Genomic DNA, 23,674 nt, shown 5'->3' with positions numbered 1-23,674 from the left:
GACTAGTACTCACAACATCAGACACGGAAAAAATCAAAAATCAAAACAACGCAAATGTCTAATAATTTTATTAAGACATTATCCATGAACAAAAAAAGTTAAACTTCTTCATGATTGCAGCTCCAAGAAGCTTAAACAGGAACGCTGCCAGTAGTGAAGGAACATTCAAGGTATCAGATCTCACAGGAGTGTTTGAGCTGCTGGTATGGATTCCCTTCAGGTATCTTGTTGTTCGCCCACACTCAAATTATCAGGAGGGAGTGGAGAGAGGAACCCGAGCCGAGAAGGAGGAGAGAATGTCATTAAACTGCAAGTAGGGATGCAGTAGGGGAGGAACAGGTAGCTGCTGGAGAACGCCGCCCTTCATCAAATCACCCGCTCCAAATACTTCTCGTAGTCTCAGCCGGCACAGGTGGAGGAGAGGTGGTGGGGAGTCTGATGGAGGGGACAACACAAAAACCAGGTATAAGACATGCTCCTTTTGCATCTTTTGAGAGACTTCTTTTCAGAATGTTTATTCTAAACATTGTTGTAAATATCAGCATGTCAGAAGTGGTGCTTAAACAGTTTGTTTGCTATACCGAAATGTGGACGAGGTCTCCAGCTCTGTCCCTGGCGTCTCTCACTCAGAACGTGCATCAGAGGTGCAGACACGGTGGACCAGTTGACAAACTCCAGTAGCAGATTTAGCACCTCCTCATCAGCCTGCTTTAGTCTGGAACGACAGAGCAGGCAAGAGCTCAGATCTGGATTAAAAAAATAACAGAGTAACTGGTTGGTTTGACACTCACACGCCTGGCAGAAGCATCCGAGAAGGTTCTAACCCAGCTTGCAAAACCAGAGGAAGCCACCAGGGGGAAAACGCGATCTGTCTCGAACCCTCAGAGATTAATGACTCCAGCTCTTCTGCCATCAGTTCCATTTTACCATCAGGTCCATGATCCAGAAGATGAGAGGTTGGCATGCACCTGTAGTGTAAAACCAACTTCAGGAGGTCCATGTCCTTCGAACCAAGAGCAAAGGACCAGTCCTCCTCATGTAAAGTGGCTCCTGCTGCCACCAGCAGCTTCACACACTCACTGCAACACAGCATCAGTCAGCTCAAACGGTTTTGACCCGAAGCCTGTGTTCCAGGGTTCTTACTAACCTGAGGGGCTTGGTCCAACCGAGGGCGAGGGACAGTGGAGACAGAATGCCGAGTGTCTCGGTGCAGTCTTGGCCGTTCGGACTAAAACCTTCTCTCAGAAGAAGCTCCACACAGCGAGACTCATTCTTGTGGACTGCCATGTAGAGCGGACTCACCTGACCAGTGTCACGGTCACACGCCCGGTCAGTGAGGGCAACAAGTCTGCTGAGGATTCTGGAAGCACATTTTAAATTTCCTTAACAATAAAGTTATATTATTATTTATGTGAATCTTTTGATTCCATTTTAAACAGTTATACTTTCTCAGTGTCTAAAGATCATTGGAGTGTCAAGACTCTCAAGTGTGTTCACCTGTGGTGTCCACACTGAGCAGCCACATGAATGGGTAACTGGGGCCAGTCCAGACTACAGGGCAGGTTCGGGTCCGCCCCATGATCCAACAGAAGGTCCACACAGGCATGGTGACCCTCCTGAGAGGCGATCATAAGGGGAGTGGCCAGGTCAGTGGCCTGAGCATTCACATCAGCACCTGTGAGTGAAAGTGTTCAAGATTTCATCAATTTAATGTCACATTTAAGTCCCGCCAAAGCTTTTAAAGCCCTCGATAAGAAATCAATAAATGCTATTTGAGTTACATCCCAATGTAAACATCACAAGCGCCAACTTTCTCTGCTTCACACAACCAATGTTGACATTGAATATGACATCAGAGTATGTGTTATGATAAAACTAATAATAATTCCCTAATAATTAAACACATAAGTACCTGATTGAATGAGTATTCCCAAACATTCTTGTCGCCCATATTGTGCTGCCACAAAAAGAGGAGTTATTTCGTGGTCATCTCGAGTCTCCAGTTGACAGACTTTCACCAGCAGCCGCACAATGCCGCTGTGACCCTGAAAGATAATAACACTTGAATCACATTGTAATTCATTGTTGTACAGGGGTATCTATTTCAAATAAAAAGTTGTTCAAAGTAGAATAGAATACAACATATCTGAAAATCTTGACCCAAATCCTTTAATTAGTAATCTTTCATAACATCACAAATCTTAAAGCATTTCAAAGTCCTGTCTTCACCTCCAATTGGTTCTTAAAACACAACTACAATTGTGTAAATGAGTATTATATAAATAAAATCCCAAGACAGCCTGCTTGTGTCTTAATTTTAAATGTTATTGTATTTATGTTTAATATTTTATTCTATGTTTGATACTTGATGTTGCACAGTGGACCAAAACTAATTCCAAATTAGTGGACCCTCTCCACTAATAATGGCACAAATTAAGAATTCTGATTGTGTTCTATGATCTGTTTATCATCAGAAGAAAAAAAAACAATCTGGAATGTGTTGTGTTGTTTGTCTGTACGTGTTCTGTCAACCTTGTAAACAGCCTGGTGTAAGCAAGTCCAGCATGACTCGGTATGGGATCTGTTCACCTCGGCTCCTCTTCTGATCAACAATTTCACAACATTCAGGTGCCCAGAGTCCACAGCTGAAAAAACAGAACCGGCAGCGTGTCATGATGATAATGACGATGATGCCGTTGAAGGTGATGTCAAGGATGTGTTCTACCGGTGTACAGAGGGCAGGAGAGGTCATTGGTTAGTTGGTTGATGTCAGACTGAGCCCTCAGAAGCACTTTGACCACAGGTGCATAGCCTTGTTTCGCTGCTAGGAAACATGCAGACTCGCCCTCATGCGTCAGAGAGTTGACAAAGTGTCGAGGAGCAGATGATGCATTGCCTGTCACACAGGAAAAAAAAAGTTTATCTTAAACTAAATAAAATATAATTTGTAAGTATTACAACTTCAAGCGCTTTGTGACCCTGGTCTCCTTTAACTGACTTACTTGCATACACTATCATTCTTTTATTACCATTTATTTTGGTTGTGACTATTTTTTTTCTTCCAAAATACCATAAAGTACAAGAGGAGCTTTATTTTTCATATTCAAAGTAACTCAAAGCCCATATATTAATTCTAAACCCCACTAAATAATGACACAACACATAGAATTGATCTCAATTAATAGCAGTAATTTTTGATGTATACAAAACGAGTGCAATCCAAGTTGGCATCTGGGTTTTACTTATTTGCAGCTAAAAGTATGCCTGTCTCACCCGCAGCAGTCGAGAGAATCTCCTGGACGCAGACGACGCTTCCGGCCGCGGCAGCTTCGTGCAGCGAGCTCCAGCCCCGGTTGTCCCGAGTCTCCACACTGCAGCCCCGCTGGATCAGCTGCCTGAGTCGGGTGCGGTTTCCCGAGCGAGCCGCCGCCGCTAGCGTGGATACGGTGTCTTGATAACACTCGGTGAAGTCCATCCCTGAAAACCCCCGCTTTTTAATTCAAAAGTTCAATTCCATTTCTGTTTACATTGGATGTTGTCATCGACGCGTCTTCTTCTGTTGTGTGAAATAACTGTCGTACTGCGGTGTAGCGCCATCAGTGTCTGAAACAGGAATTACACTTGGAGTTATTCATAATTCATATTAGCAAATAAAATATGTTTTAAAGAGGAGTATTTGCGATCCACGGCGTTTTTTTGTTTCATAAAATAATGTAACTTTTCCTGAAACGGTTTCTTAATTATTCTGATTTGAAATCAAAATTGTTTTTTACACAAATAAGTATTTTGCTTCGATTTTAATCTGGGTGTTTACCATGAACAAGGTACAATAAATCCAAATTCTTTAACTCAAATGTGGCATTATTTTTAAATAATGATGGGTAAACCCTCGCAGCTGTTCTCCGAACCTGCAGGTGGCGATGCTGTCGTACACAGCAGCCTGACACTTCACTGTAGAAAAAGAACCGTGCATGGATCTGTGTAGTTCGCCTTCGTTCACCCGAAATCAAGAATAAATATCCTTGTTATTCCATTTGATCGTCGGGAGATGTTGTGGACAGGTTGATGGGCATCATGGCGTAAACAAAAATTGGTGTACGACGATCTTTCTGAGGTAAAAGCAACAGATTCGAGCTTAATACTGTGCATTTCAACTTTTGGATTGATATTAAGACTTACCATTTGTATGTGTTTTGAAGAGACAAGTCGAGAAATAATGTTTATATTTGGACAGAGCACTGTGAGTCTGTTCTTAAATATGTTGTTTTATACGTTACTGAATTAGTAGGAATGTATTGCCTGCCAAGTTGTGGATTTGTATATTAATTTAGTTTAAACAAAACATTTGATTTTATTTTGATCAAGACATATTCTTATCGACAATGTGGGCAGAAAATAGTAAAGTAATTCATCAATTTACTTAAATTCAGTTTTCAGCATATTTATTTTGTTTTATAGGCTGCAAGTTCCATTATTGTGCAAATATATTCTTAATAAACCATGAAATTATTATCTCAGTTCGACTACAGTGACCTGTTCGAAACCATGGTGGACATTTCTGTAAAGAGTGGGGAGGCCTGGGTGTGTGACTCCCCCGGACAGTTTTCCAACACCCTGTTTCTTGTTCACCTGAAAAATGAGGGAGAAGAACTGCTCGACCCAGATGAACCATGCAGGTCAGAACCAGCAGGCGCATATTCCTGGTCACGGCTGGAGAAATGCTCAAGTGTGCCTCTTTTGTACCCACATGCAGCCCAGTTCTGTTGGAGCAGAGGAAGGAGGGGTCACCATGCGTCCTGACACTGTGCAGTAAAACTGACCCCGTGGCCGTCATCGGCAGTCTTATGTTGGTCAGCGAAGCCCGGACATTAGAAGTCTACGACCAGCAGGGAGAATACTGTGGGACAGTGAGAGGGGAACTAGACGCACAAGTTAATGTGGACGGGTAAGTGTGAAGTTCACACTTGTAGGGATGTGTTACGTACTATTTGCTTAACTGTAATAACTTCAGCTGTCATTTACGGTTTAACAAAGAAATTAAAATAATATTCAAGTTTTAACTAGGTTTTCACTAGAAATGTTGTAATCTATTTTTCTTTTCTTTTTTTTATTACTGTTATTATTTGCTACTAGCAATTTGATTTAATAAAAAAAAATCTCATATAATAATAGTATAGTCAATTCTGAAAAAAAAGAATTATGAATTGAAAAGATAATGTTGCTATCTTATTTCCTCAGTTCTGACCGTGGACCCTTCTACAGAAAACGGTTGATCATTCCAACCCCTGTATCATCATGTGACATCAAGGTAAGCGCCACCGACTGTTAATAACACATATGGTCCTGTGATAAATGTAAGTAAGTTAGTAAGTAAATGTTATTTGTAAAGCACCTTTCTAGACCAGGGTCACAAAAGGTCACCCTTGTTTATGTCATGTAACTAACAGTCAGAAAATAAAATATGAAATGCCTAAAATCACATTTTTGTCACAATGTAATAGCTATTGATGTAAGAACTTGGTTATTATCGCGAATACATGGAAAATGTCAAGATATCAATTCTTGAATGAAACATTTATGAGCAATTTAACGTGTTCGAATCTATTCCCTTTTACATTATTGTAGGTATAATCCGAAAATGATGGAAAAGTAAATGGTTCTCAATAATAATTGATATTGATATCACAAGCAAACATGCATAGTTTTTATAGCCTGATTTCACAAGTCATGTTTCTCAATTGTTGTCCTGCAGCTGCTGTCTCTAGGGGGGCGCAGCAGTGTGCTTGTGCATCACATGGTCGTGGGTCTTCTCCCTCCACCGTCAAACTCCCTGGATCGCCCGCCTGGTATTGACCTGCAGCAGGTCCAGACCCTTGTTGATGAGATGGGGGCGAGTCTTTCACCTGGGGCCCAGAACCTTCTGGACATGATCCAATTCCAGCAGCAGGTGAGTGTAGTCGACATCTCCCCCTGCTGGAGGAAATCTTACATCAGCTCTCTTCCCAGAACCAGACATCGTCTCTTGGCGGATTCCTTCCTCTCCTGATGGGAGGAGGGGTCATGGCAGCTCTGACACGAGGAGCTGGTCTATCTGCTGACACACGGGTATCATAATCTGTTCATATTTTGTACTCTTTCTGAGCCTTTTGGTTTCTTCTGTGTGTCACAAACATACACATTTTTCTGTCAGAATCAGCAAGAGGTGGACACCACAACGAACCACCTTCCCCCGACTCATAATGGAGCGATATCACCAGCCTCCCACTCCGTCTCTCCAACGGATCACTTCGATACCTCTGGTAACTGCTTCGTATTCATGCGACTTGTGTTTGTGGTCTGAGCTAATCAGTGTAATACCTGCGAGCAGCCAGCAGTGGGAGCTCAAGCCAATGGTCGGAGATGATGTCACAGTTTGTGAAGGGGTCAGAGGGGGCGGAGATTCTGCAAAGCATCTGTGGTCATGTGACACAGCTACGCCTGGAAGAAGCCCGGGACAGCGCGAGGACGGATGACTCGTGGTAAGTCCTCTTAGACCAGAGAGGTCCAGATCTCCGACTGGGCTCCTGGCTTTCAAACTAAAAGAAAGTTGAAAATGTCAACCATATCAAGTACTTTAGATGAAAACATGTTCTCTGGAACACTGCTGTGAAGATCTTGACATCATAGTTCAAATAAAATCTGGCTAGTTCTATTGCGAGTCATGACTTTTCAAGATTAGGCCAATTATTACAGAAAATGTAAAATAAATGAATACTGCAGAAATGTTACGTAGTACTGCTTTAAAGGGCAACATCCTGACTCCCATGTTTCAAATGTTGAAGTCTTCCTCTCCAAGATGCAGTACGTCTCTCATCATGACCGTGTTTTGAATTTATAAGTTCATAAAGTTCTCCCTCCGGTCCTTTTGGAGGTGGAATATTCTGGGATTTATGACACGTAGTGACATACCTCGATGCTTGACCAATCACAGCAGAGTGGGTGTGGTTATGATAAATAAAATGTAATCTCTGAAAAAGTGTCGTCAGTGGGCGGGGCTTAAACACATTTTCTAATGAATAATTTCAATGAAAAGAGAGTTTTGTACAAACGGATACATACTAATAAGTACAATAGAGTCCCACATCTATTTAAGAGAACTTAAATCAACACATTAGTTGCTATTTAATAACTTGTATAAGTTATTGAAACAATGGTTTGCACACGCATGTTCACACATTCAGAGCCAATCAGGTCTCAGCACACAGTCATTGTCCCACCATGTTGGGCTGAGTCAGGAAACAACAGAGGTTCTGTTCTCCAGAACCGTCAGAACCAGTCGACATTCTCCTCAAGCCCACGCGAGTCCCGAGCTCAGGATCTGCTACTTTTTCTGTAAATATGTGTTAAGTCAAATGTGTTAATCTGTTCTCGTTGTTTTGAGTATTAATTTGTTAACATCATCGTTCTTCTGTGTAGGTGTGATGCTGTGATGGAGCGCCGCATGGAGGAGATGGAGACGAGGCTGAGGGAACACATGGACAAACGTCTGGATGCTATAGAGCACAAACTGGAGGTAGCCCTAAAGAGTCTGCTGCAGAACCAAACCACTCCTGTGTCAGAAGCTGGAGAAAGAGTCGTCGGAACATCTGAACAAAAGATCCCAACCTGACATGGACCTGGACGCCGAGCAGGTGCTCCTGGAAACTAACAGACTAAAACTCTATGCGGTTTTGTTTTGATCAGGATTTATTGATCCACAACTAAAGGGACTTGACTCAATAACCGTTTTTTTAATCTTATTTTGCTGCTTACAAATCTGGACTCTGGGCTTCTGAATGTCTGCTCTTGTTGATTCAGTGACGTCCAGACTTGATCCACATTAACTTTTGTTACTGTAATAACTGTTGTTTGCCTGACTCCGGTTTGATCCGGTTTCTCTAAGATGTATGTGATGAGATTTTAAAACACATTTTAACAAGTAAAAGACTATTTATTACAATGTGCCAGTGTTTAGTTTCTTTTTACTCCCAGAACACGGCGAAAGCTGCCAGCGCAGTCAGCAGGAAGGATTTAGTACTAATCAGAACCTGATGTTCAGGTCGCTTTGCTAGAGAGGAGACGCTGAGTCAGCGGAGGAGGAGCTTCCACCACCATCTGTCGGTGGATATACAAGAGACTCCATTAACCAAATGTTTAGAGGTTGAAAGAAAACACGGCGAACACTCGGATTTAGACAAGAAAGTGCATGTTTTATCAGAACTGAGAGTTACATGGTCTTTTAAAAAATAAAACTATTCCAAATAAACGACGATGGAATAAAAGGAATAAAACAAAAGAATTTAATCAATGACAAAGGGAAAGTAAGGATGAACAGCAGGATCTCTCTGTGAGTGACACTTGGACACTTAAATCAAATAGAGAAAAGTGACAACTAATACTGCATCTATGGATCCTAAGTGTGTGCGTGTTTATTCAAGTTCCCTGATGCCCACACACAAATGTTCAGAAGAGTTCATGATAATCAACGAGAGGTCAGGGGTCGATCTCCTCAGGTGTGATGGTCAGGATCACGTCTTCGTTCCCTCGTCTCACCACCGTCTTCAGTGCCCCCCCTGACCTGATGGCGGCGCTCACGTCGTTGGCTGAGGCAATCCTTTCACCGTTGATGCTGATGATCACGTCGCTCTCGCGCAGGCCGGCCCTGCAGCAACACCACCATCATTACACATTGATTTCCTTGTTTCTTCAAATGAATAACCATGTACTGTTCATTGAAGGTGACATGGACTCACGCTTCAGCAGGTGTTTGTCTGATGACTTCTATCACATACGCTCCTGAGGTGACGTCAGGAAAGTCTGATTGTCGTTCCTTCAGCTCCTTCGCCAGCCTGGAACCACACAAGTGATGACATCATCATAGTGTTTCACAGTCGTGCAGCAGAGAAAAAGTGGATTTGGGTGAATTCAGGTGTGCTCCAGATATGGAAGCCACGCCCACGCACCACACACTTGGGTGCTCGTCGGCCCCTCCCATATCCACTTGTCCTCTACCACATGAGAAGACTGTCATTGCACCAACAACCTAAAGCAAGGCTTACGTCGCAGTCAGACTCATCATCCTCACGCCGATGTATTTTCTTTTCATTAACGTTTCACCTGCAATAAAAGAAGAAAACACTGGTCACATGACAGGACTAAAATACAACCAAACTCCAGGCTTTAAATATAAAATACAGCTTTGAAATGACCAGGCTTAATAGAATTTGGTCGCATCATTGAACATGGTTTAAAAGAAGAGCAAAAGATTTTAAAGTACACTTGTAAATATAAGTTAATATAAGTTTTACTCCAGCAAGCTTTTGGTCTTTATTCCCCAAATAAAAGCTGTACTTGAGAAGTGGAACATTGAAAAACATACTTGTTTTTTTGTCATTAAATCAGTTATCTAGTGTACATTTAAAACAAATACTAAAGCTCTTTTCTTAAAAAAAAATTCTAAATAATTGCTCGTCTCGTGGCTACAATTACATCACTGGTTACTGAGGTTGATAACAAGTCTGAGCAAAGAAGCCATAACTACAGTAGTTTGCGATTTTTATCAGTTTGATCCTATTCTTGGCAGATGCCAGCAAGACCTTCAGAATTCAATATTTAACTAAACTGATCACGCACAGCCATTTACCAGTAAATTGATCACATCATTTAAAATCTCTCACAGTCTGTGATTATAAAATGTGGAGAACCACACATGTGGACCCTTGAGCTGGTCTTGTGCAGTCTGAAACAGAGACTTCTAGAACACTGGTTCCAGACACATGGTCTGAGGACGAGTACTTGGCTGTAAAGCAAATTTTACAGGGCCACAGAGAAATAAAATATATTGTTAATAATTTCAGTTTTATTTGCCAACACGCATGTTTCATTGAAGATTATTCAAAAAGTATCCTGGAAACTAGTGACAATGAGTGAAACGCAAACTCTATTTAAGACAATTTACTTGCAGACAAACCAGTCCAGAGCTCCTGCTGATTCTGCATTATGGTTATTTCTTGTACTTTACATTTACTACATTTTGCCGTTCATGTTGTTTTATTTTTGCTGTTTGGTCGGTGAATTAAATGAGTACATTAAACCAATCGAGAAAAGGTAAAATAACCCTTCCCTTGATTTAAATGTCGAATACTAATTTTCAATTTCCAAAAAACTAAAAAGATAATTGAAAAGATTAGTGTTTTTATTTTATTTATTTAAGATTTATGTTTGTGTTACATAGATGGTACCAGTGGTGAACCAAAGTGTTGCCTTGTGCCAAATTTCTTTTTTAAGTGTAACCCATGACTGTGTTTCTTTCATGGGCAGTTGTTCAATTATTCATAACACTCAAATGTATACTATAATAGTTTCTAAGAGGTAAAGTGTGAAAATTTTCTCTACAAACCTTTTGCTTGTCGACTGTGTGACTCGGCCAGAAACTTCCGGATCTTATCTGATGGAATTGCGAAAGAAATTCCTGCAGTCACTTTCAAAGTGTTGATGCCGATGACGTCCCCGTCCTGCACACACACACACACACACACACACACAAACACAACATAAAGTAATAATGTAGAGTTAGATGGCTGCTAAATGATTAGGAGAATAAAAGAGTAATTGAGTTAAATCTGCACAAGAAGTAAGAAGTAAGAAGTTTCTTGCTTTTCTAGCCAGAATTCTGGTTCTGTTCCCGGATTTCAGGGATGATGAAAACAGCATAATGAAAATCAGCTGTGAAAGAACTTTCCAGGACATGAAACAATTTGAACCAGAACATTGTTGTCCCACTCACCATCAGGCAGCACAAGTCTGACAAGTCGCATGGCCTGGTGCCAGCAGTCTGCATGTTTTTTAAGGTCACACACGCTAGATCCATTATTTCCCTCTTATTTCTGTATCTACCAAAATAAAACTTACTTTATTATCACTTGTTTATCTATAATCCTTTATAAGTTAAGAAAATGTAGTTATAAAATGCATTATAGAAGTATCATCGGATCTTAACTTGTTTTATTGAAATTGTTTCAAATAAAGAAAAATGGTATAATTCGTCCTCTACAGGCCGAAGATACAATTGTATTTAGCATCTCATACATTATCCAGTACGTTTTTAATATAAGGATCTCGCTCTCAGTTATCAGACAAATAAATAAGAGTTACGTGACCTTCGTCCACTCACCAGGTTGACCAGTGGCCCTCCCGAGTTCCCGTACTGCAGACAAACAAAGTACAGTGAATTAATCAGAAGGTTAACTTTACTAGCTTCTCTGAGTCTCACGTTGATGATGGCATCCGTCTGGATGTAGTCCATGTCTGAGTTCCGGAGGCCCAGCTCCTTCCCTCCTCTCTGGGTGGTGCTGACGATGCCCGTGGTGACTGTGTTCTGGAGGGAGAACGGGCTTCCGATGGCGACGACGAACTCACCAGGACGAAGGTCCGACGAACGTCCAAGCATAAGAACCGGCAACTTGCTCTGATGGAGAGAAGAAAGTTAGGTTGAAACATTGTTGTTGGACAACTTGACGTGAACCGCAGTGTTCCAGCCAGAAAGAAAGAGTCATTAGTGGATTAACTTGTGTGAAGTCAATGCTCATGTTCAGCTGCAGGAAATGACTGACTGGAACCATCAGGTTCTGGTTCTGCTCCAGCTGTTGCGCCACATTTTCACTGCTGAGTGAAGATTCAAACATATAACAAGACCTTCCACTGACCCACTTCAACCCCAGATGCAACACATTTCCTCGAACAAGAATCGTATGACTCACTGTTCAAGTTGTGTATAGACAAGAAGGAGCAGAGTGGAGGAGGTTCTGGAGTTCAGGTCAGGACTGGAACACTGATATAACTGCTGTCATTATTGCGATAGAGAACAAACCTCCCTCAAGGGTTCTATCTCTTGCTGTCTACACTATTAATGATTGTTGGGTCAGGGGTCTCACCGTCGTGTCGATCTTGATGAGGGCAATGTCTGACTTCTCATCAACGTCCATGACCTTGGCGTCATACGTCGCTCCGTTCTTCAGCTCCACCTGCAGGACGAGAATCTATAATATCTTGTCCGGAAAAATCAAAACTAATCGTGGGAATGTTTAAGGAAACCTTGATACGATGTTTGTTCACCACCACATGAGCGTTGGTCACGATGAGTCCATCTTCAGAGACCATGAACCCAGAACCGCTGGCGACCGCAACCTCCCTCTTGGAGAACATCATCCTGAACGCACGGTCATAGACATCGTCATCGTTTGCCAAAGAAAATGATGTCAACAGAAACGTCTACAAACATTAAAGTCAGTTGTTTTATTATTCACACAGTCGTTAATGGACCGAGACAACTGTAGGATCTGTAAGAGTAGTTTGTTTCCCCCTTACTTGCGAAAAAGCTCGATGTGAACGACGGCAGGAGCAATTTTCTCCACAACGTCCGCGATGAAGTTGAATTTGTATCGAAGGCTCTCAGGATTCGGCTGGGCTGACACACAAAACCAGAAAGGTCACGTTATTATGGCATATACACAAGGAGTCCTCGTGGTGTGTGCCAACAAAAACATGCGCACATATAAAACATTGCTAAGGACGCGCAGTGGCAATGGTCAGTGTGTGTGTTCATGTATGTGTGTGTTTGTTTGGAGGATATTCAAATGTTATATAATCAGAAATAATGAGCATTCAGGCGACGGCTGCAGCATCTGTGGCTCGGCCCCAATAGCCCTCCGGGGCCAATCAGGAGCCAGAAAAACATCTGCGAGTTAGTCAATTTTGCAACATTGTTACCAAATGGAAAACATTTTTGATTCTTATCAATGAATCTTATCTGAACCTGAACGTGAGCTACAAAAAAAATAACTTCAGCTACGGCAAAAAATTCAATAATATACCACTTGAGTAAACTTTATTTTCTTTTTGAGGTTTGACGTCATTATATTTCAGATGGCAAAAGTCATGAGGAACTAGACTGGAAAACAAAGTTCATTTATATGGTAAAAAAAACAACAATTTTCATTTTTTCAAAATTAAATCTCTAGAGCTTAGAAATTAAATAAAGTAAACCCTTCTCAGACAAATGTCTTCAAACGAAAGAACTTGCCGTCCTGAGGCACCAGAACAGAACCACAGAACCTGGACCTGAACTAGAATCCACAGAAACAGACTTGAGCTCTACTCGTCATCGTTTCTTCACCACTCAGCACCTCTTGAGTCAACTTTTGACTCCTGTAGCAACAACAGGATATAAACCTGAACCCCTTTAATCAGCACCAACAGTATCTCCATCAGCACCTGACATAAGTAAGTAAGTAAGTAAGTAAGACATTTTTATTTGTATAGCGCTTTTCCAGACCAGGGTCACAAAGCGCTTAAACAATCAAAACAATATTCAATAAAGTACAGTATATACTTTAAAGGTCAAGATAAAACTGATAACACAACAGGAGTTCCAGAAAATCAGAAAAGCCTGAACAAATAAAAACGTCTTAAGATGTTTCTTGAAGGAGTCAGTAGATCCATCAAACACAGAGAGAGAGGAAGATCGTTCCAAAGCTTAGGAGCAACAGTCTGGAAGGATTTCTCTCCTCTGGTCCTGAACCGTGTGCGTGGAACCATCAGTAGATTCTGATCCACAGACCTCAGAGCCCGAGCTGGGGTGTAAGGCTGGACATTACAAACTTAAACCCTTTGCACTTTTAGTGCATCCAGGAAACGAAGCTGTACAGACTTATACTCGACATCTTGGGGTCCCTCCATCCCACTGGCCAGAGCTGACACATCCACTGACTCACCTCTGGTCCCTCTGGTTTAAACAGGAAGTGGAAATCTAACAACACCCTGATCTCTAAGATTGTGTGGAAACAGATCTGAAAACATCCAGAGCAGGAATTTTTCAACAATTCTTTTCACACTGTTGACTAAATGATCACACACGCGCGCGCGCGCGCACACGCACCTTTCCCGCACTCTCCTCTCTGGATCAGGATCACCGCAGGCTTCAGGACTTTGCTGCCCTTGTTACTGACTAACTTTAAATGGCAGATGTTCCGGTACGAGACTCCGTCGCTCCCGCAGACGGGTTCGGTCCCGCTGCACACGCACACCCCGGTGCTGCTCCTCCTCCGGACCGTGGCCGAAGCCTCCACGCCCGCGGTCACCACGCAGCCCAGTCCATCCCCGCACTCCTGGTCCTCGGACCCCCCGCAGGGTTCCCCTTCACCGGACGCGCAGACCGGACAGCACCCGCATCGGTCCACGACCTCGCCGGACTGACAGTCGGCGCGCACCGGGGCGCACTCGGACTTGTTGCACCTCTCTGGACACCCGATTGCGGCACGCTTGGTGACCCGGGCCTCACCCAGGCCATGGCACAGCAGGGCGCTCAGCGCGCACAGAAGGAGGATCCTGGTCATGGTGCAACAATAAAAAAAAAGTGCCCAAAACTTGCAGAAAGTTTGAGGAGAGAGTGTTGGAGCCCGGGAGGTTCGGATGCTTTTAGAGCTGCGGGACATGGTGCTGATTGGAGGGGCGTGGTTGACGTCACTGATGGGAGGAATCACTTGACAATTATGTAATTGGTGAGGTAACAGTTTTTGATCATGACATTTGGGTCAGCACCACCATCCGCGGTGTCACTTGCCGGTGTGATCGATCTTCAATCTGAAATGATGGATCAACAGCAGTCAAGATCCGTGACATAAGTGTCTGTGGCACCATGTGACCCCTGAGGTCATCTATTGACACGGCCTCACAATCGTTATGTTCAGCTGAGGCAGAAACATGATATTGACACCGCTGGGTGTGGCGAGAGCAGAGAAACATCAGAAACCCAGAGAGTTTTGTGATCAAAATACTTGGGTGTGAAGGTCACGATGATGAAATGAGGATATTGAACAGTCGATGATCAACCTTTCAGTACCTGGATTGGTTATTTCAACCCCTAACTTATCTGTACCCCAACAAACCCAAATAGGGTTTTCATTCTTAATTAACAATGAATTCAGGCCCCACTTGAAAAAAAATGGAAAGAAAGATGAATCCACACAAACCAGGGTTTTGTCAAAAAAAACAAGTTTCCTAAACAGAATAAACTCTTGTCTATAAACAGCCATACTGGAGTCTCATCAAGAAACTGGTCTTTATAATAAACAAAACTCTGTTTCTTAATACAAATTTGAGTGTGAAGTGAATCTGTTACAAGTTCAGTTGGGAAAATACATATCCCTCACTGTTTTTCTTGATTTGATTCTTGAATAAAGCAATGGTTTATACTTCTGAAATTGTTTTATTTAAAACGTGAGACACAGATACTGTACAATATGTATTCTACTTTCCCATTTACTTTCCCCTTGTAATCTAAATGAAATGCATCTTTCTTAATTTGCTACCTTTAGAAAAGACACAAGTCCACAATCTCAAACTATCGAACACCAATCTTCAGGCAAGACTGAAAAACTGTCAATGGACATCAAGGTCAAGATTGTAGAGAACTATTGATGTTATAACTACAAAATGGAAGAAACACATAATGACTGTCGCTCTTCCTCAGTCTGGTGCTCTGTTCAGGTTTATATCTTAAGTTTTATCAACAATCATGAAGAAAAGGCAGGAGATCAACAGCACAGGAGGAGCTTGTTCCTGATCTTAAGCCAGCAGAGACATCTCAGTCAAGAGTACCATTGGTTACACACTACACCGCAAGAGTTTAAAAAATCCTGCTGGGACAAACACAAACACGTTAGGGTTACAGAATGGCGTAGTCAGTCTCAGGATCTAAATCCTGCCCAGAATCTGTGGAGAGAAGCGTCGAGATGACAAGTGACAACCTTAGAACCTGAAGGATTCTGAGAGGATAAGCAAAGAGGAGTGTTACAAAATTCTTCCTGAGATGTGCGCAGTGAAAATTTAACATTTGTTCTACTTATTTCTCTTGGTGAATTACAAGAAGAATCCGGCACTCCAAGCCATTTCATGTGGCCCGTCGGATAGTTGGCCCAAAGTACAGGAATGGTGATGTTGATGAGGGGACCTTTGAAGATGCCAGAAGAGTTAAGGAACAGAGATTATGGATGTCATTATGACTTCCAATCAAATTAAAAAAAATGTTGAAAATTGAATGGAAGTGTTTGGCAAAAGAGTAAAAACACCAATAATTATGATAGATTGATGAAAAGACAATAATGAGTCTCATACTTCCTGTAAGTTTGGTGAAAATACATTTCGATCAACCTCCTCTGTTAAAACATTTTGGCCCCTTGTGTGACTGAGTTTGACAAGCAGCCATTACTTTCTCTGGGATTAGTTAAACCTACAAAAAAGAGTGAGGGATCAAATACATATTTCCTCCACTGGACATGTTTCCAGTCAGCTCTACCTTGTCCTCCAAACACCTCCAGCGAGAGGTCTCTGAGAAAGATCGGCTGTTGAGAAGGTTGAATCCAGGACTCCACCCTGTCCGCTCCGTGAACCTCAGGAGTGCAGAGGCGCTGACAGAACATTGAAACTGAATACAGTCGTGTACAGTTCAGCCTGGAGAGTGAGAAGACGGACTTCAGAGACTCATCGTGGATTCCCACCAAGTTCCTCCTCGTGAACTTGTGTTGTTGTCGACTTCCCGGTTATACGACCGGAAATTTAACTCGTGCCTCTAATGTTCTGCCGGTGTGATTTACAGTTTGGTCTTGTTTACAATGTTTGACTGTAACTCACAGTGACAAGATAAACCAGAGAATGTTTTCACTTCAGAAGAGAACAAGCAAGTTATTTTTCCAAGCAAAGACATTTTTAATTCCTTAAACTCATTTACTGGCTTCAGGTCACTTTAATAATCCATCGACTCCTAATGACCTGATGGCAATATCCTCTGACATTGTTAGTTTAACTTGAGTCATATGATTTCAACAAAGTATGGGCAATATTTAAGCAATTCATAAACCTAACCTTTATTTTACATTTATTTTGTATGGTAATTTAATGATTTAATCTCAATAAGATCTGTGTCACAAATACAAATAAATATTTGTTTTTGTATAAATAATAATAGGTCCATCCGAAATGAATAAAAACGAAAATACGATTTTTTTTGGATTTTTTCACAGTTTCACATATTTATTTAATAAATGCTTTAAAAAAAAATCACCCAATCTCATGATGAATACAATAATCATTTATGGCCCTGATGAAAGGGCACGAGACAACACACTATAGGAGAAACAATTACATATAATGGTAAAACAAAAGTAATAGATTCTGCTATGAGAAGACATTTATTGGAAACGAACTTCTATTTTTAACAATCAACGACAAATCTGTCATGATCAAAGGTAAATGCATGATTTTTGGTATCTATAAAAGTTTCTCATCTTGTAATGAAGCTGTGGTAACTCAGATTGTCCAGCAGAGAGCGTTACAAGTGCCGATTGAGGTAAACACCCAGCTCCATCTTCTTGAGAATGTTGCATTGGTCAGATGTTTGCCACCAACACCAACGACCGGAACACAGCGGTTTTCCAACCTAACTCTGGTGAACCTGCAGTCAGCAGCAGCAATTGGGGAAAATGATTCATGAAGGATTAAACTGGCGACGCCCGGATCTTTATGATTCACTCTGTTTCATGTGTGATGGACAAATAGGAGAAAGGAAAGCTGGAAGTACCTGAAGATCTTTTAGGTAAAAAATCTGCACGTAGAAAAAAACAACTCTTTGTTCAAAACATCTCACAATGACTGGGCTCGCAGGTGGAACATAAATAAAGATAATCTGGGTACGGTTCTCACACATCTCCCATCATATCAGGGTCATCTGCAAGTCTGGATTTTTCTGCTGCAGACCATCATCATGGTGCTGTCTGAATGGTCCACCTAACTCTCCCAGCTCTCCAGGGCTCTGTGCAGAGGACCTGGAAGACTGAGGTCCAGAAACAGACTGAGGACTAACCGGGGATACCTGGTTCCAGGGATCCTTAATGACAGGGAGGTAGAAGGTGGAGGAGTTGTCCTGCAAAGACACAAGAGAAATGATCAAAACATGTGATATACACGGGTACTGATACTGACGGACTCACACTATCTGGACCTCTCTGAGCAACAACTGCTGCATCGATGGATTTGATCCATTTGTCCGTTTCTTCTGGACTGTCCGTCTAAAAGAACAAGAACATGAAGGTCAGAAGTCAGATGATGAAGGATTCCAAGGAGAGGGTTGTCTTGGACCTGAATGTAGAAGGTTCTGGATGAGGTGATGAGCTCAAACAGATTGTCCCGCGTCATGGTGTCGCTGCTGGAGGATGATAGTGTTAGATTTTTATTAGCCTTTCTAAACCAGCTGCCCTGACCTCTGACCTGTTCTGCCCATCCTGTACTTTCTGGACGTCCTTCAATGGAATCACCTTCAACGGCTCTCGCTCCTAAAGACCCAATACAGACATTTAGAGAAAACAATAGATAAAATATATATATATATATAAAATTGTCTAGGTCAAGTGGAAGAAAGATGTTTCTGACCTGGTCCGACTTGTAGTAACTGAGAGAATTCTTCTCCAGAATAAAGAATCTTCTCTTCCAGGTTTTCATCTAATGAAGGTACAGAATGATAATTGTAAGTTATAACCGTTTACCAACACAGTAAGTACAGTTTACTATCACAGTTTTAACGTTCTATTTACAAAGCTATAACTGTTCATCCCTACAGTAATAACACTTAATAAATGGGTGTAATAACAATAAATCAACAAAGTAATAAGTACCTAATAACACAGTAATAACTATGTATCACCACAACATTCAATCAAAAGGGTAATAACAGTTCATCACAACAGCAGTAACTTTTTAATACCAAAGTAATAATGAGTCTTTATCACCACAGTAATAACAGTCAAACACTGGGTTTGTATAATTTCCCGAAGGAGAGCTCCAGAGGATGGGTGTAATTACAAGTAATCAACTAAGTAATAACTACTTAATAACAAAGTAATAACCCTTCATCACCACAGTAATAACTTTATAATAATAAAGAAACCACTGTTCATCAACACAGTAATAACTTTGTAATAACAAAGTGATAACTGTTAATCACCAAAATAATACACATTAATCAACACAGTAGTAGTGACAAAGGCTTAACGCTATATTAACACATTTGAAACAGATCATTGTGACGGTAACAACTGTTAACTTACACATTAATGACTGTTAATCAATATTAGGCAAAACAGTTTCTTTATGTTCGGTTGTTCCTTTTCTTAGAAGTATTAAGTTGCATTTGTGGAGTTTTTGGTTATTTGTTTTAAGGAGTTCCACATTTTCACCCCTTTTTATCTGCGTGTTCATTTGTCTCAGAGTCATATATGGCTGATCTGTGTTCCTCTTTATGAGTGTGTGTGTCTCACCACAGCTCCTTGTTTGACACAGTAGCCCGTCTTAATCACAGACCGGTCCTGAACTTCTCTGGACAGAAAGTATGGCAACTGGTTCTGGTTTCTATTTGGTTCTGGTTCAGCCTGGTCCTCTTCCACCACCTCAAGACACACAGAAGGCTCAGGATAAGAATGTGTTCTGTGCGTGTGTTGCTTGTAAAACTCAGAGCTAAACACATTCCAACGGCGGCAGGTCCTGGCAGGCTCGCTGATGTGGTCGTGCATGCATGTGCGTACCTGCGTTCGGGTGGTGATGGGGACTCCTCCGACGATCTCAGTCTTGTAGGATCCCTGGATTACAAAACCTGGATCCTGCTGGGTTTCAGATCCACCTACCAGGCCATCCGTCACTTTGGGGACCTGGAGAGTGTTTTTCAAAAGATTGTTTACAATCACATCTTAATTTTAAAATCCCATTTCCTTTTAAAGAATTGAACACGGATCAGAAAAGGGAAATGAAAACTCAAGAACTTTGTTGAAAATAAATGTATCCCTGTATCTTTTAATGGGCCTGCAGGCGGAAGGAAAAGGTGTTTTGTGTTGTGCACTTTAGAAGACTTGTGTAATAGAAGAGGTGAAGAGGAGAGTGCAGGCAGGGTGGAAAGGGTGAGTCGACCAGCAGAGAAGCTGCAGCAAGGGTGAAAAATAAGCTGTTCAGGACAAAAATGGAAGCTGCCTTGATGTATAGTTTTGACAGACAAAAGTAAGCAGTAAAGTAAGCAGATGAAGGTAGTTACTAGAACGTTGAGGTTCTCACTGTGATCTTGGTGGCGCTATTGAGTACAGAGATCCAGTCCACCAGGTCCTGCTTGTCATCTGCCTGGAGAAAGAACTTCCTGGCCGATGCATTGATTACTGCAGAGATGAAGATGGCGTTGATGACATCACACCAGTGCTACACAACTCATACATCATCATACACTTGTCTCTCAAGCAGAACCAAAGACCTCACTCACTGACACTCATTGTTCTAAATGGATCTGAATACCAAACATTAGAGGAAGCAAAACTTACCAAAGCAGAACTCTGCCTTTGGTCTGTGCTTGGAGGCATCACTAACCTGCAGGAGAAACACAGAGGCCGTAAGAAGTGTGTGTTCATTTTCATTTAACTCTCCATCCACGTGTCTTACCAAGGAGATGTACGAGAGTTTGAGGAACCCAACGGGCTCTGCTCCTTTAAGAAGATTCTGATCCAAAGACATTTTCATTCATTAATGTTAACAGTAAGAGAAGAAGAAACGTCATTTTCAATGGTTACGACTTAATAATATTCATTTCAACACCTCTTTATTAGCGTATTGGTGTGAATTACAGTACACTGTGTGGAAGAGGAGACGCTGAAGAAGAAGTCTACCTGAGGGTTGTCCATGTACCACATCAGTGACCCCTCCTGTGCGTTGAGGATAAAGTAGCGCCTCAGGAATTTCCCACTGTTTTCAACTTCCTCGATGTCAAGGAAGCCGCAGTTACGATGCTGTCTGTCCATGTACGGCATGTTGACCCCGTCTGTCCCACCACAAGGTGTTACAGGAGTTCGATTTGGTCTGGACAACAAATTCCAAAATGGTGTGATAAGAGCATTTAAAAAATAATGATAACAACCACCACCACGAGAATTATAATATCATAACAACAAGTCACAAGATTGATACATAAAAATAGGACAATTCCTAAAGATAAATAAACAATTCACTTTTTACAAGTCCCTAAAGTAACAAAAATTAAGAAAAACTCGTTTAAAACCCTTTAAAAACCACTTAAGGAACAGTATCGACTGTAATTGGGTCTCAGATATCAAATAATGATCTGTCAGCAAAAGTTTGAGATTTGGAAAGAGCTTTAACAAGTATATTAAGCATAACACCGAATAATGTATAAGCACATAAAAACCATTTTCAATGAGATCTTTACAACGAATATAAGTGACCACCATTTATCCTATTTTAGGATTATTATTTTATCCTTATTCTACAATTGTCAGATTTAAAATTTAAAAACCAAAAAAGCAGCCAAAAAGAACTGAAATGATACATTTTAATGTTTTTAAGTTCACATTTCAATGAACCATGTTGAGAAATATGTATAAATAAAGCTTTATTGGGATTCAGCTGATAAAAGTTCGACAGAGGTGAAAGTGAATTGTAGAGACAACGAGCGACTTCCGCCTTCTGACGCCGTCACTTTTTATCATATTTCATTTTTATCTGAAAACTTTTAAACTTTCATTCTAGGCTTACAGTGAATATAAGTCAATCGACGCACGCTGCTTTACTTACTCAGACCAGGTCCGGGACGGTCGAAGCCAGGATCATGTCGTCAAGCAGGAGGATCAAGTCAGATAACCATGTAGAAGATTCGTTTCTGGTGCGTGTTTTCAAAATAAAGGTAGTTCCGGTTTGTTTTGTGAAGAAGAACAGGTAGAGCTGTATTTTGGCTGACATCTGGTGGTTGGAATTTTATAGGCTACTGAACTATACTTTGAAATTAAGTCTTTTTTAATATATACTTTACTTAGCTTATGAAAACTATGAAACTTGAACGTGGGTGAATGATGGCTTGTAACAGACTTCAAAAAATATATTAAAAATATTATTTCAGAAGACTTGCTCAAAGGTCATGGAACGACATTAAGACAACAGTATACGACAGCCAGGAACGGATATATTGAATTTATTCACAATAGTGTTCAGGCACAATCATTGAGTAATTGCCTGAATTGTATTTTTTAACATAAACACAAATAAACACAGGTCAAAGAAGACTTAATACTTTACAATATTAAATTTAATTCCAAAACAGTCTTTGGATCCATTAAACATGTTTTCTGGACTTTCTAAATTTATTTACCCTCCTTGATTCACATTCTGTAAAAACTTTTAGCAGTTGGCTAACTTGCTTAGTTGTTTATAGAGTTGTCATGACAACAGCATCACCATGAACACATGGCTATTGGACATCCTGTTGCTCAAATATTAACTGTCTTTTTCTCCTTGTTTGTCCACGTAGACAAGAACCGCTCCTGCCAGATTTGGTGTCAGTGTGCTCTTCACAGCCATTCCCCGGTTCTGCCAGACCCGTGCAGCGTTTGGCATGGGATTCCAAACTCTCAGCCTTTGTTGTTCAAATGTTACTGGACTCCTGCTGCTTCACTCAGTCCCTCTGTCAGGTCTACAGCGGGATTAAAGATGACAGGGATTTATGGACCTGAGCCAGGGAGGCATGAGTGACATGACCAGGACTTGCCAAGACAAGAGAACTTCTGAGTCCCTGATTAATAATTGACTGTCTTTATTCAGATGGTGCACTTGAGTGCTGGTGTTTCTGTGGATCAAGTGCCAAATCTGGTCCTTGTGTCCGCACAGCTGCATGTAGACACTGTTTCAAATGTTTTCACAGATTTAAAGCCAAATGAAAAAGCGATTGTTTTGACTTCTTTCAGTATTTTGTTAGTTATTAATACGGTTGACTTGAGAAATATCTTACGGAAAGAGGGCTCTCAAGGGACTGTTGATTAAACTGGTTAAAGTATCCCACATCCTGGATATCTCAAAGAAGCATTAACACCAGGGCCAAGATTTAGATCTAGATGACATCCCTTTGTTGCTGATATTTGTTTGTATTATATATATATATATATATATATGAGGGATCAATAAAGTTTTACCTTACCTTACCTTATATATATATTGGTTGAAATCTTGTCATATATTGTAGAATGAAACAATGTGTATATATATATATATAATTGAAGTGTTGTCATATATTGTAGAATGAAACAATGAATATATTCATTGTTTCATTCTACAATATATGACAACATTTCAACCAAATTCCAACAAATCTTCCTTCAGAGCATTCATTTAATTAGCAGAAAAATGAAGCATGGTAAAAAAAACAACAGAGAAAGGTGATTTCATTCCTCAAATTAAAAAAAAAAAAGAAAATCGTATTTAATTAAAGAAGACAATATTTATATTTTCATCACCCTTCTTTTCTGGCGCCTGAACGCATCATTTTATATTATTAATCAACCTAAAGTGTAAAGTTGACTTTATCGTAGCAGTTATTTCCGGATTATAAAGTCCACAGATAAGCACCATAAGCGTAACAAAGTTCACGTGTTTTAACCATCTATTATCAAAGGGCCACTTTAAATTTATGAAATGTGTTTCTATTACGTTTTTATTTTTTAACAATTGGGTTTTAAGAGTTTTATGGACAATCTGGCTAAACTATTTTAGTTTTATTTTGAAATGCGTG

At 40.9% G+C, this 23,674-nt stretch overlaps 4 protein-coding genes across 7 annotated transcripts; 1 reads left to right on the top strand and 3 right to left on the bottom strand.

The window, feature by feature from the left end:
* Positions 1-52: 52 nt before the first annotated feature.
* On the bottom strand, positions 53-3,536 carry asb3 (ankyrin repeat and SOCS box containing 3). 2 transcript variants are annotated; one of them, XM_087783918.1, is made up of 9 exons: positions 3,274-3,536; positions 2,726-2,896; positions 2,533-2,645; positions 1,913-2,045; positions 1,498-1,675; positions 1,148-1,360; positions 792-1,079; positions 582-715; positions 53-435 (listed from the first exon to the last, which is right to left on the bottom strand). In XM_087783918.1, the coding sequence occupies exons 1-9, from the start codon at positions 3,473-3,475 to the stop codon at positions 251-253; spliced, it is 1,617 nt and encodes a 538-aa protein (XP_087640044.1). In that variant the 5' UTR covers positions 3,476-3,536; the 3' UTR covers positions 53-250. The 2 variants fall into 2 exon arrangements, 1 of the variants encoding a protein (XP_087640044.1); XR_015710517.1 differs by having other exon boundaries at positions 306-435; positions 582-746; positions 825-1,079.
* Positions 3,537-3,967: 431 nt separating this feature from the next.
* Positions 3,968-7,972, top strand: c2h10orf88 (chromosome 2 C10orf88 homolog). Its single transcript, XM_087782782.1, has 9 exons — positions 3,968-4,114; positions 4,519-4,676; positions 4,754-4,945; positions 5,239-5,308; positions 5,753-5,947; positions 6,007-6,105; positions 6,191-6,299; positions 6,368-6,518; positions 7,456-7,972. Exons 2-9 carry the CDS (start codon positions 4,546-4,548, stop codon positions 7,646-7,648), a joined length of 1,140 nt encoding a protein of 379 aa, XP_087638908.1. The 5' UTR covers positions 3,968-4,114; positions 4,519-4,545; the 3' UTR covers positions 7,649-7,972.
* A 235-nt stretch (positions 7,973-8,207) lies between these two features.
* Positions 8,208-14,503, bottom strand: LOC148085834 (serine protease HTRA1B-like). Of its 2 annotated transcripts, XM_087783917.1 has the most exons (10): positions 13,955-14,500; positions 12,385-12,484; positions 12,112-12,226; positions 11,952-12,041; positions 11,291-11,485; positions 11,192-11,224; positions 10,418-10,532; positions 9,078-9,135; positions 8,772-8,867; positions 8,208-8,680 (listed from the first exon to the last, which is right to left on the bottom strand). In XM_087783917.1, the coding sequence occupies exons 1-10, from the start codon at positions 14,409-14,411 to the stop codon at positions 8,512-8,514; spliced, it is 1,428 nt and encodes a 475-aa protein (XP_087640043.1). In that variant the 5' UTR covers positions 14,412-14,500; the 3' UTR covers positions 8,208-8,511. The 2 variants fall into 2 exon arrangements, with proteins under 2 accessions (XP_087640043.1, XP_087640041.1); XM_087783915.1 differs by having other exon boundaries at positions 11,192-11,485; positions 13,955-14,503.
* A 2,571-nt stretch (positions 14,504-17,074) lies between these two features.
* On the bottom strand, positions 17,075-21,778 carry plekha1b (pleckstrin homology domain containing A1b). Of its 2 annotated transcripts, none has more exons than XM_087782780.1 (12): positions 21,691-21,778; positions 20,769-20,958; positions 20,545-20,601; positions 20,427-20,472; positions 20,170-20,267; positions 19,650-19,772; positions 19,386-19,514; positions 18,502-18,570; positions 18,340-18,404; positions 18,211-18,277; positions 18,063-18,140; positions 17,075-17,995 (listed from the first exon to the last, which is right to left on the bottom strand). In XM_087782780.1, the coding sequence occupies exons 2-12, from the start codon at positions 20,907-20,909 to the stop codon at positions 17,786-17,788; spliced, it is 1,083 nt and encodes a 360-aa protein (XP_087638906.1). In that variant the 5' UTR covers positions 20,910-20,958; positions 21,691-21,778; the 3' UTR covers positions 17,075-17,785. The 2 variants fall into 2 exon arrangements, with proteins under 2 accessions (XP_087638906.1, XP_087638907.1); XM_087782781.1 differs by having other exon boundaries at positions 18,211-18,274.
* Positions 21,779-23,674: the final 1,896 nt, after the last annotated feature.

Source organism: Callionymus lyra, chromosome 2, assembly GCF_982586985.1.
Source record: "Callionymus lyra chromosome 2, fCalLyr1.hap1.1, whole genome shotgun sequence".
NCBI classification, from domain to species: domain Eukaryota; kingdom Metazoa; phylum Chordata; class Actinopteri; order Syngnathiformes; family Callionymidae; genus Callionymus; species Callionymus lyra.
This window is presented reverse-complemented; position numbering and strand designations above follow the sequence as displayed.

Bases quoted from the DNA above. Each gene is read 5' to 3' on its own strand.
- LOC148085834 (XM_087783915.1), bottom strand. From the start codon at position 14,411: ATGACCAGGATCCTCCTTCTGTGCGCGCTGAGCGCCCTGCTGTGCCAT. The intron at 12,227-12,384 runs GTAAGGGGGAAA...CCGTGCGTTCAG, and splicing joins CACATCGAGCTTTTTCGCAA to GATGATGTTCTCCAAGAGGG. The intron at 8,681-8,771 runs GTGAGTCCATGT...GTGTTGCTGCAG, and splicing joins AGACAAACACCTGCTGAAGC to GGCCGGCCTGCGCGAGAGCG.
- c2h10orf88 (XM_087782782.1), top strand. From the start codon at position 4,546: ATGGTGGACATTTCTGTAAAGAGTGGGGAGGCCTGGGTGTGTGACTCC. The intron at 4,677-4,753 runs GTCAGAACCAGC...ACCCACATGCAG, and splicing joins GACCCAGATGAACCATGCAG to CCCAGTTCTGTTGGAGCAGA. The intron at 5,948-6,006 runs GTGAGTGTAGTC...CTCTCTTCCCAG, and splicing joins TGATCCAATTCCAGCAGCAG to AACCAGACATCGTCTCTTGG.
- plekha1b (XM_087782780.1), bottom strand. From the start codon at position 20,909: ATGCCGTACATGGACAGACAGCATCGTAACTGCGGCTTCCTTGACATC. The intron at 20,473-20,544 runs GTAAGACACGTG...TTTCTCCTGCAG, and splicing joins AACTCTCGTACATCTCCTTG to GTTAGTGATGCCTCCAAGCA. The intron at 18,405-18,501 runs GTCAGAAACATC...TTGGGTCTTTAG, and splicing joins GTTACTACAAGTCGGACCAG to GAGCGAGAGCCGTTGAAGGT.
- asb3 (XM_087783918.1), bottom strand. From the start codon at position 3,475: ATGGACTTCACCGAGTGTTATCAAGACACCGTATCCACGCTAGCGGCG. The intron at 1,676-1,912 runs GTACTTATGTGT...TTTCACTCACAG, and splicing joins GGGAATACTCATTCAATCAG to GTGCTGATGTGAATGCTCAG. The intron at 716-791 runs GTGAGTGTCAAA...CTGTCGTTCCAG, and splicing joins CGGATGCTTCTGCCAGGCGT to ACTAAAGCAGGCTGATGAGG.